Source organism: Taudactylus pleione, unplaced genomic scaffold, assembly GCF_031769625.1.
Source record: "Taudactylus pleione unplaced genomic scaffold, aTauple2 ptg000095l, whole genome shotgun sequence".
In the NCBI taxonomy this organism is placed as follows: domain Eukaryota; kingdom Metazoa; phylum Chordata; class Amphibia; order Anura; family Myobatrachidae; genus Taudactylus; species Taudactylus pleione.
In genome coordinates, this window is record NW_028284497.1 from 29,151,453 (window position 1) to 29,167,354 (window position 15,902).

The 15,902-nt window shown below is 39.8% G+C and overlaps 1 protein-coding gene across 1 annotated transcript in view; it reads right to left on the reverse strand.

Annotated features, from left to right (window-relative positions):
• Window positions 1-15,902, reverse strand: part of DAPK1 (death associated protein kinase 1) — a 188,652-nt gene that overhangs the window by 34,138 nt on the left and 138,612 nt on the right. The window contains exons 13-19 of the mRNA XM_088470085.1: window positions 15,080-15,178; window positions 14,398-14,496; window positions 12,949-13,047; window positions 11,710-11,907; window positions 9,411-9,608; window positions 7,074-7,172; window positions 4,887-4,964 (exon numbers count right to left, since the gene is read on the reverse strand). Coding sequence (XP_088326211.1) covers window positions 4,887-4,964; window positions 7,074-7,172; window positions 9,411-9,608; window positions 11,710-11,907; window positions 12,949-13,047; window positions 14,398-14,496; window positions 15,080-15,178 — 870 coding nt within the window. The remainder of the gene's footprint in view (window positions 1-4,886; window positions 4,965-7,073; window positions 7,173-9,410; window positions 9,609-11,709; window positions 11,908-12,948; window positions 13,048-14,397; window positions 14,497-15,079; window positions 15,179-15,902) is intronic.

A 15,902-nucleotide genomic window follows, 5' to 3' on the forward strand; every position in this document is an offset into this window, starting at 1 on the left:
GAAGACACATACCGTCGTTCTTTATGGGTGTCGGGATTTCTGGCTGTCGGGATGCCATAGTCGGTATTCTGACCAGCGGCATCCCGACAGCCAGGATTTCATACCCAACCCCTTCAGAATATTTCCACTTTGATTCTGAGATGACATTTTCATTTTGAATGAACTTTATGTTATGCTACCAGACACTTGACTGAGCAATAAGGAATTGCCGTGTTCTCCATCACGAGACAAAAGAATATAGGCTAAGCCAAATGCCAAAGCAGAGTTAACAATTCAGTATTTGATGATTTCTTATTGGCTTTTGTTTTTTCACTAAATGAATGTGCAACAATTACACCAGAAATAAAGATGCCAAAGTAAAGTTCAATTCACGTGAGATGACTCCATTTCACAGTGCATAGAAAACTAGCCCATGCGAACCAGTCAACAAATTATATGTGTGTATTATATACTGTAGTCTAAACAGGACAATCGCTGCTTCCTCGTAGGGTTAAACGCTCCATATAGTAAGTAGCACAGTATGTTCATTTTACAGGCAATGATGTGTGCCATGCAGTTTAGCAGATCACTACATATAAAGACTGATATTATTAAGCAGTGTGGTTAGGGATACAAATACTATATAATAGTGGTCTCTAATGGTATTTCCATATTATAAATTGAAGGTTTATAAAGTAAGTTACTATTATTAAATATTGTACTATATTGGCTAGATATGACGAATAGATGCACCAATCTCAATTCTGACTTTTTTTTTTTTTAGATAAACACTGCACCAGTGTAAAGTCTTTACAAAGTTTGTTTTGGGTGTAGTTTGTTTTACTTCTTGTATATGTTATTGTAGTTACCATAATTTCGCAATTTTAAAGCAGTGAGTTAATATTAGCAGAAACATGGCCAAACACTAATACTTATGCAAAAAAAATATCTATATAAAAAAAAATAAAGTCGTCACATTGTTTCTGTTTTTATTTCCTGTCAACTCGGCTACGGAGAAAGCCATAACAGGGCTGACAGTAACACAGGCTGTTTAATCCTATTAGTGTTACGCCTTACATATATGGGCTGGAAGGATAAATGGAATAAGCACATCCTTGACAGAGGCTGACATTTCCTACAGGAGGTATCCCTGCAGTGTTGTACTGCATTGGTTACATGTGAACAATGCTTCCCTTCAGCACGAGCAGGGCACGGACGTTGGGGCTTATTCCATAAAAAAGCGCGAGCAGACCACACATACTGTGAAGCATAGGAACTAATTAGCTGTCTTTAATTTCACTGCTAAAAAATGGTATCTAGTCATGACAGTTTTATTTCTTGTACCATGCCTAATAACTACAACATAATAAGCCCCATTGTATACTTTCAGTTAGGGATGTATGGAATCCAGGAGGGTTTGGCCTTCAGCTTAATCCTTGGGATATGGAAAATTAAATCTGAAACCTAATCTATTGCTTTCAGGAGCTAAAGTTACATAGAACAGTCAATCATTTTAAAATCTAAATTACGATTCAGATTTAATTTGGTTTTCAGTACGCTAATTTGTAAAAGGAATTCGTATTTTCCAGAATCCTAAATTACACTTCATAAAGCAAATTACATTGGGTGTCCTTATTAAAGTCCAGTAGCCCTCTCAATCACTGGGCATCTTTAGCTTGTAAAGATTTCCAGAATTTATGTCCTGCTAGATTGCACATCCTTATGCTTTATGAAATTAGCAGTCCCATTTATTGTAGCCATCTTTGGAGAAACGGAATTGTAACATACTTTTACATGCAAATACCTTATTATTAAATTCGGAAAAGTACAACAGTATCGGCAGTTAACAAATCATCCATAAGCAATTTGTGCATGTTCCAAATAGTCTTTTTGTAGAATTCAGTTAGCAAATTTGCTTTGCCCAGGTTTGCAACTAAGTGGGATTAAATATTGGTCTAATAAGACTCCAGAGTGGGGAGACCCCAGCAATGCCATCATGAGACAGACCAGGATGTGGAGGTCTGTAGCCTCCAGGTGTAACAAAGCCTTCATTGAACTGTGTACAGCACCTATTGGCAATAACTGATTTACACAGCTGGTTATGTCTCTTGTACTATAACAGTCAAATAACATGTATGATTTTGACATTAGTCCTCTCCTATCCTTATTTTTAAGTACAAAAAAAAGGTTCCATCCCTACCCAGGTCTCCAGTACAAATACATCATCTCACCTCCTCTGTGAGACACATTCCTGCAGACATGGGTAAGCGATGAAGAGAAAAGATGTCTCCAAATGACACTGTGCCCTAGCACCCTCTACTGCACAAAGGCTACATATGCCTGTAGTATTGAAGAATGCAAATATATGAACAAGTCCTCAGAAAATCTCTTGAATTCTAAACAGTGTCAGATGACAAATTCGGCAATTGGAACAAGTGGAATATTAAAACTGCAGATACACACACACACATATATATATATATATATATATATATATATATATATATAATCGGTATGAAATACTGCCGGCCGCATGGTTCAATTCCCGGCAGCGCCTGGCCGACCACAGCAGGGTTCCCGGCAGCGGATGCCCGACAGCACTGGAAATCCCGATCTTCGATAGGTAAGTATGTTCTAACCTAACCCTCCTTAGGGGTGCCTAACCCTAATCCCCCCTGTAAGTGCCTAACCCTAACCCCCCCTTCCCGCTGCCTAAACCTAAGTCCCCCGGGGGGTGCCTAACCCTAAGTCCCCCCCGGATGCCCTAAACCTAACCCTCCCCACCCCCCGCGGCTGTCCGCTTGCGGCGCCCGGCATCCCTTCGATCGGGATGCCGGACGCCTGACTCCCGGCTTCGGGGAAATGTCAGGCGTCCACATCTAGACGCCCGGCATTTCACCCTCGCTGGGATATGACAGTCGGGAAGCCGTCTGCTGGTATTAAGGTAGCTGGCTTCCCGATTGATATATATATTCGCAATGTCCACGCTCCAAACTAAATGTTTCAACAGGTTGGTGCTCCATGAGGGACAGGTAGTCCAAAGATATAATAATCCAGAACATAGGCACTCTCCAGTAAATCTTTCAGCAGTTAATTATTTAATAGTAACTCACAAATACATTGCAGATAAAATCAACGTTTCAGTCCCTTCTGGGCCTTTGTCAAGACATCACATCCAATGCACAAAACCTCCAAGTGAAGACCATCACCCCATGTCTCACAGGCCTCCTCTTTATACCAGTCATACACTGAAGGACCGCCCATCAATCAGAGAAACAGGAAGTATGGAAAACAAGTCCATACATGAATCAATAATTACAGCCAGGTGCTAACTATACAAGTCCAATTAAATAATAATAGAAAAAATATAAATCAACAACTAACATAATAAAAAATAATAAAGATAAATACAAAATGAATTGCAATAAATAAAAATACATCCCTTAGATCCAGAATAATCAAACTGGACATCTCTATTTGATTAAAGAATAAATTCAATAAAGAAACTGTAATGACATTCACCAATAAATATTCACAAAATAAGTAAACAAAATAAACAAAAAATAAATAAATAGAGGAGAGCCCTATCGCAAAAATATGTCTCCTTCCAGCCCTACACTGGCTCCCCTTCAGATGCCAATTCAAGGTTCTTACACTCACCTAGAAAGCCCTCACCAAATCCTCTCCCACATACATCTCTGACCTCATCTCCCCTCACACTCCCGCCCGTCCACTTCACTCAACATATGCATGCCGCCTCTCTTGCCAACTGATTACTTCCTCCCACTCTCACATCCAAGATTTTGCCCGTGCTGCTCCCTACCTTTGGAACTCTCTCCCCCTCTCTATCAGACTCTCCACCTCACTGTATATCTTCAAACAGGCTCTCAAGACCCACTACTTCATCAAGTCCTTCCAGCTCTCATCCTAACCCACATAATACACTCTCCTCCCTATCTTCCCCTTATGTGTCATGCCTGTGTCTGCCCCTCCCCTTTAGAATGTAAGCTCTCATGAGCAGGGACCTCTTCCCTCATGTGCTTCTCCTGGAGAACTCATGCTGACCTGCACACAGCCTTGATAAAGAGCTTCCAGCTCGAAACGCGTCGGCGCTAGTCTGCAGGATCACATCCTTTAAGCCTGTGAGTGTCTGGACCAGGGTGCTATCCAGATCCCCTGTTTCCCCACCTAAATAGACACTCACCTACGTCACACGGTATGCATTGTATCACATATGGGACTTAAGTTTATGGACTACTTCGTTCCTAACATTCATTGCATATTCTGCTGCTTTATCTACATGTACTGTACATTCACTGTATACTCTGCTGCTATTTGTTTTTTATTCATTTTCCCTTAAGCAATGTGGGAAATTTTGTCTTATTTATTCTATATTCATTAAATATATTTTTTAACCTTAAGCGCTAGTGTCACTTTAAAGAATTTTATATTGTGTTTTCTATTCCTGGGGAAAGGGATTACCCCATTTTAAAGTGTCTAAGCTGCTGAGGTTTTTTGCGCTAAGAGATCCACCTTCTCACCTACTATAATAATATTATTATCCTTTAATTATATATTTATTAGGGATGTGCAGGCTCGGATTAGTTCGGATTTGCATGCCGGATTCGGATTTTTCCCTCCAAAAATCGGGTCTCAGAAAGAGGCAAAACGTAATCTTTCATGGGCCTCTTACTGAGACCCGATTTTTGGAGGGAAAAATCTGAACCCGGCCTGCAAATCCGAGCCGGCACATCCCTGATAAAAGATGGAAGAAGGACATGTTTAATTTGTAAGTGCATAGCAGAAATAATACACAGAAGGGATCGCACTCTTTACTTTTAAACAGAATTGCTAAATAATATCCAGAGTGTCTGAAACAAATTACAGTGTCCTGTAAAAGCACTGACCTTTCGAAGCCTTGCTAGCAAACTGACAACAGGCTCGTGCTGTTCCGCCTTGGCGAGATCTTCTGCCGTTTTTCCATCCTATCAGGAAATAAAGGAAAAGATCATAAAAATTCCTTTCCACCATTTATTACAAGGGTTCCTAAACCTGTCCACTTAGGAGGCTGGCCTGGCATGATGTCAGAACCACAAATAGATCATTTATTACATTTGTCCATTTAAAAATACATAAAGGATAATTTAAAATCAATAGGCGACTGAAGTTAGAGAAGAGAGAGGAAGAATGTCTGCTGACTTTCAAAAAAAGAGGTCAATTACCTGAAAGTAAGGAATGTCAAAGCTATTGTTGCGTAATAATAGTATTTAAACATTTAATTAATAAATAACTTAACACAAAAAACTGCTGCACACACGTAAACACAATAATTGCATGAAAGCTAAAGTAAATCCATATGTCCTCAATGAACAGAATACTGTAATATCCCCAACAAATGAGGATTGTGCAGGTTACATGGCATCAGCAACTGCCAAGAGGAGGATCATCATTGCCCTCCTGACACTCAATTACAGATGACATAGTTGGCAACATTTACAAAACAAATCCATGGACGCTTGACTGCTAGGCAGATGCATCTGAGCACATCACATGTGGCACAGTCTACACTGACCCTGGTGCACACAAACATATCCCAGGACAAAACCTCAAACCAGGACTTTTCCTGGAAATGAGGGTCACATATAAACACATGGAAACCAACAAAACAACGGTGCCATCTAAATAGAGACACAATAACCTCTTCTTAATAACTAGTACAAAAAGTGCAGTTTAATATAAATTAAACTACAAAATAAAACCTTTACACAACATTCTTAATTATTTGTAAATACAATACAACCTCTAAACCCACAAATGGCACATTTTAAGATATAAACAATGAAGGGAAAATACATTGGCATTCCATTGCAGCTCTGCTAATAAGGAACATACTATGGGCAAAATACAATAGGGTGCAGGATGCTGAAACTGACGAGATTTTCTCAAGTTACCAGTCAGATTTAAAGTGGCGATGTTTAGTAAGGCAAAACTAGGTTGGTTAAATCTGACTGCTAACTCACCAAAATGTCAGCAGTTTCAGAATCCCTCACCCTATTACAATTGGCACAATGTGCGCTATAGATAGTAGACATCTGAATTTCCAACCACATCTTTAGAACGGAATCGGTATTATATCTCAGCGGATGTAATACAGATGCCGGAAGCTAGAAAGGACCAGATCCCGACAGGGTAAGTATCTAATCTATCCCTAACCCTTCCCCCCCCTAACCCTATCCCTCCCTTAGGGGTGCCTAACCCTAACCTCCCCCCCAAGTGCCTAACCTCCCCCCATGGGTGCCTAAACCTAACCTCCCCTCCCCCACCCTAAACCTAACCCCCCCGGGGGGATGCCTAAACCTAAGTCCCCTCCAGGAGCCCCTAACCTAACCCTCCCCCCCCCCGCGGCTGTCCGCTGGCACCACCCGGCTTACCTTCGTTCGGTATGCCGGGCGTCGGTCTCGCAGTGTATGGCTAATGATAGGCGTCGGGATTTCGACGACTATCATTAGTACCTTGCCGAGATATGACAGTCGGGAAGCCGCTGGTCGGCATTTCGACCATCGGCTTCCTGACTGCATACCCTTTAGTACATCATTAACTTGTTGGGTTGTAATAAAGGTAAAAAATAAATAAAAAATAATTGAGAATGCAATGATCTACATTATAGTGAAATAACTACACAAATCTAGTAAGTCTTTCAGGGCAATCCTTTAAAGAAAGCCGCCATCATTCACGCCTGCTGTGTTAGAAAGATACTTCTCTCACACATGGCAACCTACTGCAACCTACTGCTGAAAAACTTATGGACTTTTTGTTAAGTATAAACACTCTTGTTATTTCTTGATTACATTAAACTAAAACAATGGTTTTACTTTATCTTTAAGCTGGCCACATACATACAGTAACTGGGTCACTTCTGGTGTCACTAAGGCCTATTAGTATGGCCTATGGCCGAATGCACACACAGACCCATAGCAGCCATCTTCCATTCTTCCACACTTACCAACATGTCTTACATGTGCGCTAATTGCCTTACATGACACACTGTAATTTCACATTTATAGTTCACTGAAAGACACATAAGATTTCCATACCACGGTCATTGCTTCCACGTTTGCACCACAGAGGCAGAGATAGCGAACAACTTCTAGAATACCATTATTTGCTGCAAGGTGTAAAGGTGTACGGCCATACTACGAAACAAGAAATGCACTCTGTTATGTTGTAGAGTACTTAAACATATAAGATAACATACTAATGATTACAGCATAATAAGCGACCACCCCTCTTTTTTATTCCAGATATAAAACAATGAGGGGTGCTTAAGTTGCTATAACTATTTAATCTTCGCTGTATTAACTATTTAACACATATGTTTAAGTTCAAGAACCAATTTCACTTTATTAAAATCTTTATATATTTTAGTCTAGGATTATTTCTTTTTTTTTTTGCTTTCTGTTAAATACAACAGCAACCCAGCGAATGACAAGTCCAAGATACTATGGTCCAGATTTATCAACGAGTGATATTCTTCTCATCACTCGTTACTGATCTTAAATGGTGCTCTGACCAATCAGCTCCTAACGGTCATGTGTTTGAAAAATGACACTGAGGAGTTGATTGGTTGGAGCATCATTTAAGATTTGTAACGAGTAAACATCACTTGTTGAAATCTGGGCCTATTTATCAAGGGACATATGTAATAGGGTGCAGGATTCTGAAACTACTGAGATTTTCGGGAGTTAGCAACCAGCCAGGTTGGTTTTGCTTTACTAAACAGTGACTGCTAACTCGCCGAAATCTCGGTACTTTCAGAATCCTGAACCCTACTACATTTGGCCCTAAGTTTTGCTAGTTGTAGTAAGATTGGTATGGGAATATGAAGCTGGCCAGTTCCAGGTGTAGTGATAGCATTAATGGTCTTGCACACAGTCTGTGTAAAAGTTTGCATGAGTAATAAGGGGAATGAGTCCGCACTAGTAGTGAATCTAATTGGAAATAAAATGGTTATAATTAAATCATTTCAGAACCAACATGAGGGTTTATCACTGGGGAAATCCTGGATAACTCTTGGTTGGTGGTGCACCCATAGGATTTGTGCTATACACATAGAGGGGTATTTTTTGCTCGAAGCAAAAAAAGAAAAGACAAATTATACCTATTCTGGGGCACCAAGAATAGGCATAATTTGTCTTTTCTTTTTTTGCTTGAGCAAAAAATACCCCTCTAAAAGTTTGCATGTTCAGCAGGTCTCTTATTCAAAAATCCAAACACAGTAATAGAGAAATAAAGTTTTGTAAACGGTTATAAATAAAACAGTGAATCTCACATGTGCTACCTTAACGTGCAGTTTTTGCTTTATTAATTGTATTAGTTTCTCTTCATAATAGATATTTTTTTAATTAATGAGCAACGCAAACATGTCTGCTTCCTCTAACTTTAACACATGTATATAGAAAGCTAGGTTTGCAATATTTACTGTAAAATCAATTAAAAAACCACTTCAGTAGGGTCTGCATGTTCTGCTATCTTCCTTTCTGTGTCCTCGCATGGTCCAAAGACACACTGCGGTTACCTGGCTTCTGACTAAATAGGTCCGGGTAAGTGTGTGTGTGCCTGTAGCAAGGACATTGTAAGCTCCAATGACATTGGGTTTTCTTTGAATGAATAAACATTCTATGACTGTGAAGTATTACGTAGTTTTTGAAATAATGCTGTTTTGCAATAAGACAAAACACAACTTTGGACAAACTTAACTAACCCTTAGCAGATACATGAAAGTTACACAAATGTATCACAGATAATTTGTGATAAGATGGATAGTGTGTACCCAGCAACAAAACAATGAGATGTAACAGTACATTGCGAGCGCCGTACATATTACATGTACGCCGGTGCAATGTATCATTCCATACTGCATGTAGCAGAATGGTGTCATTCATTGCATCGTCCCATCTGCTGTGCAGAACGACTGATTGGGTCATACACACGGTATGATATATCTTTCCGATTTGCAACAGAACAATAGATCATATGACTGATTGTAGTGTGTACCCAGCTTTGATCATCAGAGTGAAACGCACAAATCATAGCTACATTCTACTTAGCTTTTACAGTTGTGTAACAATTAACGAATGTCATAACACCAATACACTACAAAAGAAGATATGTTACAATAATTATGGCAACTCATCACACAATTCAAATACTTAAAAATTGGGCCAAAAAGCCCTGTGTTTGGTATATCAATCATTTTGGAATGGTGTGTACAAAGCAAAAGAAACTGTTGCAATAAGACATACCAACCACAAATCAACATATGGGAAAAATCTTAATTTTGAAAATTAAATAATATTTTTATTCTTCAAATTAAGTAATTTGATACAACTATTTATAGAGGATATTTAGAATTAGTGTCATCAAAAACTCACCTTGTTAGTAATGTCTAAATTACAGTTAGCTTCACACAGTGCCATTACAATAGGGATATTGCCATCTTTGCAGGCGACATGCAATGGTGTGTTACCATGGCGATCCTGGAAGTCTACATAGCATCCCTGACTGATCAAGGTTTTAAGTACTTCCATCTGACATCTTCTGACAGCAAGGTGCAGGGCTATGTGTCCATCCTGAAATGCGGTACATGAAAAATTGTCAGCTCATTAAAATACTCTAATTAATTATTTCTGAGATATTCATAAATAGCTGTGTAATAATTCAATAAGGTCCACCCTGAGACTAAAACATGCAGGACAGAGTGAAGTGGCGAGCCACGGAAAAGCTGAGAGCCAGCTGAAAGATGACACAGCCAGGGTAAGTGGAGGTGGGGTGGGAGAGAAAAGATCTCTTGACCCAGTTAATGCCAGATGCAATATATTCCAGTCCATATATAGTTTGAGACACTTTGGAATCCAAAAGTGTACAAGCTTCATATTCTCTCCCTTCTCCATCTACGTTTCCTAGGGTTCAGAATGTCAACATGCTCAGAATGAACAGGCTTCCCCGAGCAGGTCCGTGCAACCTTTGGCGTGATCATATAGAAAGGATGGAGGAACAGGAAGTCTCCTAATGCATTTCTTTACTCCCGGTAATTTCATCACTGCAGTGATCAAATAGCATGATTATACCATCTATCTGTGGCTACTCATATGGAACACTGGCAATTACTGCATATTGCACTCTGATGGAGACAACATTGTTTCACATTTAAAGTGTCTTTGTATCAATGGAATTTTCTCTTTCCCTGCAACACATTTGGAATATTGATACTAATTAATATATGGAGGACTCTATCTATTTTTATTTATTTTTGGATCGCTCTACATGTCATTGGGAATAATCTTACAGTTTTTATATAAGAATTATTGTCTGTATAGGCTGAATTACACCTGTCCTGTTTTTTTTATATTAATACTTTATTTTATGTCATAAAATAAATTTTTTATACAGATACAGGTTGAATAAATATTTCTACATTATTGTTGTGATTGATATAGCGCAGTTCCTGATTCATATATTTTTTTGTTGCTTATTTCTATTGAGGAACTACAGAGTTCCTCAGGAACAGCTGCTTAATCAACCTCAATATTCTCACTCTTCAGTTCCCTCTGAACTAACTAGCGCCGACTGGTTTCTAACTGCTCTGTGTACATTGTGGAGGCAGCCATTTTGTGGGTTGAACCATTATTCACCCTTTCAATTCACATGCAAGGCATAACTGAGGTGTGAGGCAACTGATAATGGCTGCCTTCACTGTTCGTATACAGATGAACCTTATAAAGGCAGATACAATTCCACAGCTGTGGCAGGCTTTCAGCTTTACTGACATGCTGGGTTATATAGTTCAATAAAAGCTTGAATACAAAGGGTTACCATCTTCTGCAAGGTCATATAAAACATGACATTAGCAGATATATGGGGTTTATGTATCAAGCAGTGAAAAGTGTGGAGAAGTGGACCAGTGGAGAAGTTGCCCATAGCAACCAGTCATCTCTACCTATTATTTTATAGACTGTACTTGATTAATGCTACTTCAAAGTTCATTGGTTGCTATGAGCGGGATGTAGTTAGCAGACCGGCAGTCTAAATCCCGACGGCAGGAGCTTGATACGGGATTTAAGATCTTAATCCTGATGACATAATACAGACAAGACGCCAGCCCAAACGAGGTAAGCCGGTGGTGTCTTAGCTGTTAGCTGGGGGGTGGGGTGGGGGGGGAGAGTTAGGATAGTTACCCGACCCCTGTCGGGATACCGACCATCGGGATGCTGCGGTCGGTATTTTGACAGGAGGCATCCCGACTCTCGGTATTTACATGCCCATTCCGCTATGGGCAACTTCTCCACTCTTTTCACTGCTTGATACATAAACCCCAAAGTGAACACAGTTAAAGTTGTAGAGATGCTGATTTACAAAATGCTATTAAATCAGAGCCTGTAATTTTTATCGAATCACACACAGAACTGAAATGATGGCAATTATATTATTATTTGTCCAGGCACATAATATAAAATGCTACTTTGCACAGTACTGGGTAGGTACAAATTACAAGCAAGGCACAGCACTAACATCCCACTGAGCTCTCTCTCTCTCATGCTTTACTATCAGGGTTTAAAAGTGAGGAATTACAGGTTACCAACTGCCAATTAGATATATGAGGAGCTGTAATCCAGAGACATAAAAGGTCCTTGACCATCTTTGTGTGTAATTGTGACAACGGGAATTATTCACCTTGTCGGTTGCATCAAGGTCAGCTCCATGTTCAGTCAAGCATTCCACAATATCATGGTAACCTCTCGCTGAAGCCGTGAGGAGGGGAGTCTCTCCTTCTCTGTTGCGAATGTTAACATTGCAGCCAGCGCAGCACAGAGCTTTTGCCACAGGATAGTAACCGTGCCAGGAAGCACAGTGCAGAGGGGTCTCATCTTCCTGCAACACAAACAACACACAAAATATGAAGTACTGTACATACATATATCTTTATAATATAAAATATAGTATTTTTTTAAGTTAAGAAAAATGACAGTTTGCTTATGGTGTAGTATATGATGTTTGTCACATTTTCCCACACACAGAGCTAGGAGACATATAAACAGAGTTTGCGCAAAGAAGGATAAAAGTTTTACCAGATGGTACTGATTTTTTCCCAAGGAAAGCCCACTAGGCTTAGATTTTCACATGTGCTATTATATGTAGGGACGTATTAGGCTACACACCTAAGACATTATTTTGTAAAATGCAGCCTATTATAGTCCTCCGTAAAAGACATAAAAAGCTTTAACACCAAAGGGTGATTTAAAACAGTTTGAAATGTCTCTTGGCATTCTAAGGGGGCCCACACACACAGCGATTTTTTTCCCGATCTGGCCGATTCCGACACATTGGAATGACAGATCGGGTAAAAAATGCCCAAATCGTGAGTCCCCACTCATGATCACGATGCGATGCACGCCCCCGCACATCGCATTGTCAGATCTGCCGTGCAGTACGGCAGATCTGACAATCTAGGACACAATGCACTACAAAAAAAAAGTCTGGCTGCAGGAGATCGTATGAAGATTGGACAGCAAATCGTGTGCTGAGCTGCCGGGGAGAATTTAAAGAGAAATCGGGCACATCGTCAGATCGTAAGTATATCGGTATGTGTGTGGGCACCCTTTAGTAAAAATTTGTTAAAACAATCCCATGCGTTTCTTTCGGTTGCATATAAAAAGCATAAATTGAGAAACATAGTGTCTCTGTGTTGGACAGCTTGGAATGGAGATCACCAGAGTCTCCCACTGAAGCACCAAGACAGAAGTAAATCACACAAATGCACTGATCAGTGCTGGAAAACACTCTCTCTGACTAGAAGATACAGAATTGTGTAATCCACATGTAATCGTGTTAGAGAGCAGTAATTTGTGCTAATGAAATGCAACACAGAACTCCAGAAAAATGAGACTGGAATGGCATTCTAGCCATACATACCTTATCCTGAATATCTGGATGTGACCCAATGCTACATAGGTACTGTATGACCTCCACATGACCATAGCGAGCTGCCACATGAAGCGCAGTTTCTCCAGACTAAAGAAGAAAAAAAAAAAAGGAAAAGTTAATAATGAGATCTTTCTAAGTGAATGGAGATCACAGTGCATTAGGGCATGGAGGGGAGCCAGTATGCAATGGATGGGTGTACAGGAGTCTTACTAATCTGCTGATATAGCTGTATCCCTTATTGACACTTCAAATCACGTAATGCATGTAAAGCAGAATTCATTGCTTAACAACCTTGCCAGTTAACATTCTTAAAGACTTTACAATTATTAGCTCAGACATTATTGATCAAACAGTCATTAGTTCAGACTTTATTGATCACAGTGGAGAGTTTAAATATCTAGTCAATGGTTGAGTTCTAAAGGTCATATCATGTATACAAATAGTGATCCATAAATAAGGTAGCTTCATTAAGCAACCGAGCGTAATCCATTAGCTCTTTAGACTTTTGATGTGAAGACCTCTGGTTACTGCCTTTCTGGTGAACTTCTGGTACCATGTACATCCGGTTTTCTTGATAAAGTTACCGTATTTATGGAGCATATGGAAATATACCACCCATCCTTGAAAAAGCATCTCTAGAGATGCGAAACGCGTTAGGTATATTGTAGAAGCACGCAAACAAGCACTAGCTAAAGTAAGCGGGACTGAAATAACTGACCATTTTTTATATTGTCTAATTAATCTGTTATTCCTTTCATTTATTTCAATAAATAGAATTTACTCTCATTAACCACAGAGCGCGGGTTTGTAAAAATCGTTCTATATTGTTAAGGCTTTTGGTCCTTTTGCTCTTAAATTCTGAAGAGTGGATTTGGTATTAAATCATTGATTGACCCAACACTGGAGGAGGAGATAACCACAACAGAGAAACATAATTACGTGCGGTGGGAGGAGGGAGTTGGAGAATGGATTGAAAATATGGTTGAAAAATATAAATGTTTCATACCGTTAGCAGGACTAGTTCCATACAGCCCTCCTTATTACATAACTGAGGGAAACACAACCAGGAACACACATTTCAGGAGCACTCATCCCTACCAGCACTGCATTTTGTAATGGCTTCAATAATACCAGTGATATGGAAAGCACACCACTGCGGCTATGTACAACAAGCACATGGAACACGCAGTGCAGTACTGCTGGGGGTGCCTTGTCATCATCAAGCACCCACAAGTCTACTAGTTAGGATGAGGAAGGATGGTTTTCTTTGTGGGTGGGGGTATCTCTCAGTACTGCAGTGCACCATTTCAGGGCATGCCACCTGATGAATATTTAATTCAGCACTGATGCAAATACACACTTTAATCAATGTCAAACTCACCCTCAAGGAAGGCAAAAAAAACAGAATAGCTGCAAAATGTTAATTATAAAACGTACCTTATCTTTAACATCCAGAGGACATTTGTTCTGATGGAGGTATTTTAATGTCTCAACATGGCCATGCCGAGAGGCCCAATAAAGTGCATTGGATCCAGCCTAGGTGAACACAGTATAATTATCTGCAGTATTAGTTATGAACACCACACACTGATATGTTAGTAAATATGATCAAATCAATTGGAGACCACGGGCCTAATTCAGAGATGTACGTAAACCCGATGATTACGCACAACTCCGATGTTTTAAGATCTGCACGATCGCGGTGCATGTGAAGATTTGTCGCAGTACCCCAGAGCCACAGCATGATTGACATCCTGCTGGCGTTTGGGGGTAAAGACAGAGCGTTCCAGAAAAAGGGGGCTTGTCAGATCAGTTTTGTTAGTGTGCCGAAGCCAGTGGCTGCGTCCTTGGGCCCGGACAGCGTGATTTTCCCAACCTGAAGTTTACTCTGATGTCCGATGGTCACGTAGTTGATCCAAAGATGCAGCATCGGATCAGAGAAGCCGGCAGTGGCCGTCTTATTACTTACAACGCCTCCTGTGGCTTTTGCATTATTATAGCACAGCCGCTGTGTACAAAGATGCCGCGGCTTTGCTACTGCATCCATCTCTGAATAAGGCCCCAAGTCATTAGAAGAAATGGATTCTTTTGTAATAATCAGGGCAAGTTGAAAACAGACCTTATCCTGCACATCGATGTGCGCTCCACGTTTAATTAACAATTCCAGCATTTGAATATTTCCACAGCCAGCAGCAATTAATAATGGGGGTGTACCATGCTGTAAAACAGGGATACCGAACAGTCAAGAAACAATCAAAAACTTGATACAGCACTAAGAAATTGTTACGATTTTCTCCTTGCTCAAAGACCACTGAACCTAAAGAATAAGTAGAATTGTTCTATTCATATAAAGTCACATTCACAAGTATCAGGTACCTGCTTTATAACTAAGGCTATTTGATATAAACATGCAGGTCTCCGATAAAATCTGGCAAATGTGATTAAGACGAGGGGCACTATAAGGGGACAAGATTTGCCCGAGGCTGCACTATTACATATATTATTGAAAAGCCAGACCACAAGCAGTTCGAACAGAGATTCTGAAATACATTATCCAGTGTGTTTTTTCTTCAGTTATACATATCAGTGGACCTAATCCATTCACATTTTTCGGAAATAATAGTTAATTGGTGCAATTATAGATTAAAGGTCCCTATTGTGTAAAGACATAGGACATGACTTGGCCACTGGATGTAACAATAATGAAAAGAATCCTACCAAACTCTATATATACATAATACACTACATCTAACAGGACCTGAACACTGGCCATGATCATAAACTATCTTACATTCTATGCAGACTTAGAACTCTGTAAGTTAGAACACCTGAACTTACCACATGTAGCCATTTTACCCTGTATTCTTACTTACAAAGCATAAAAGGATAAAAATAGATACTGAGAATTGCATCAAGCAATAAAAGCAAGTGACACTATGTTA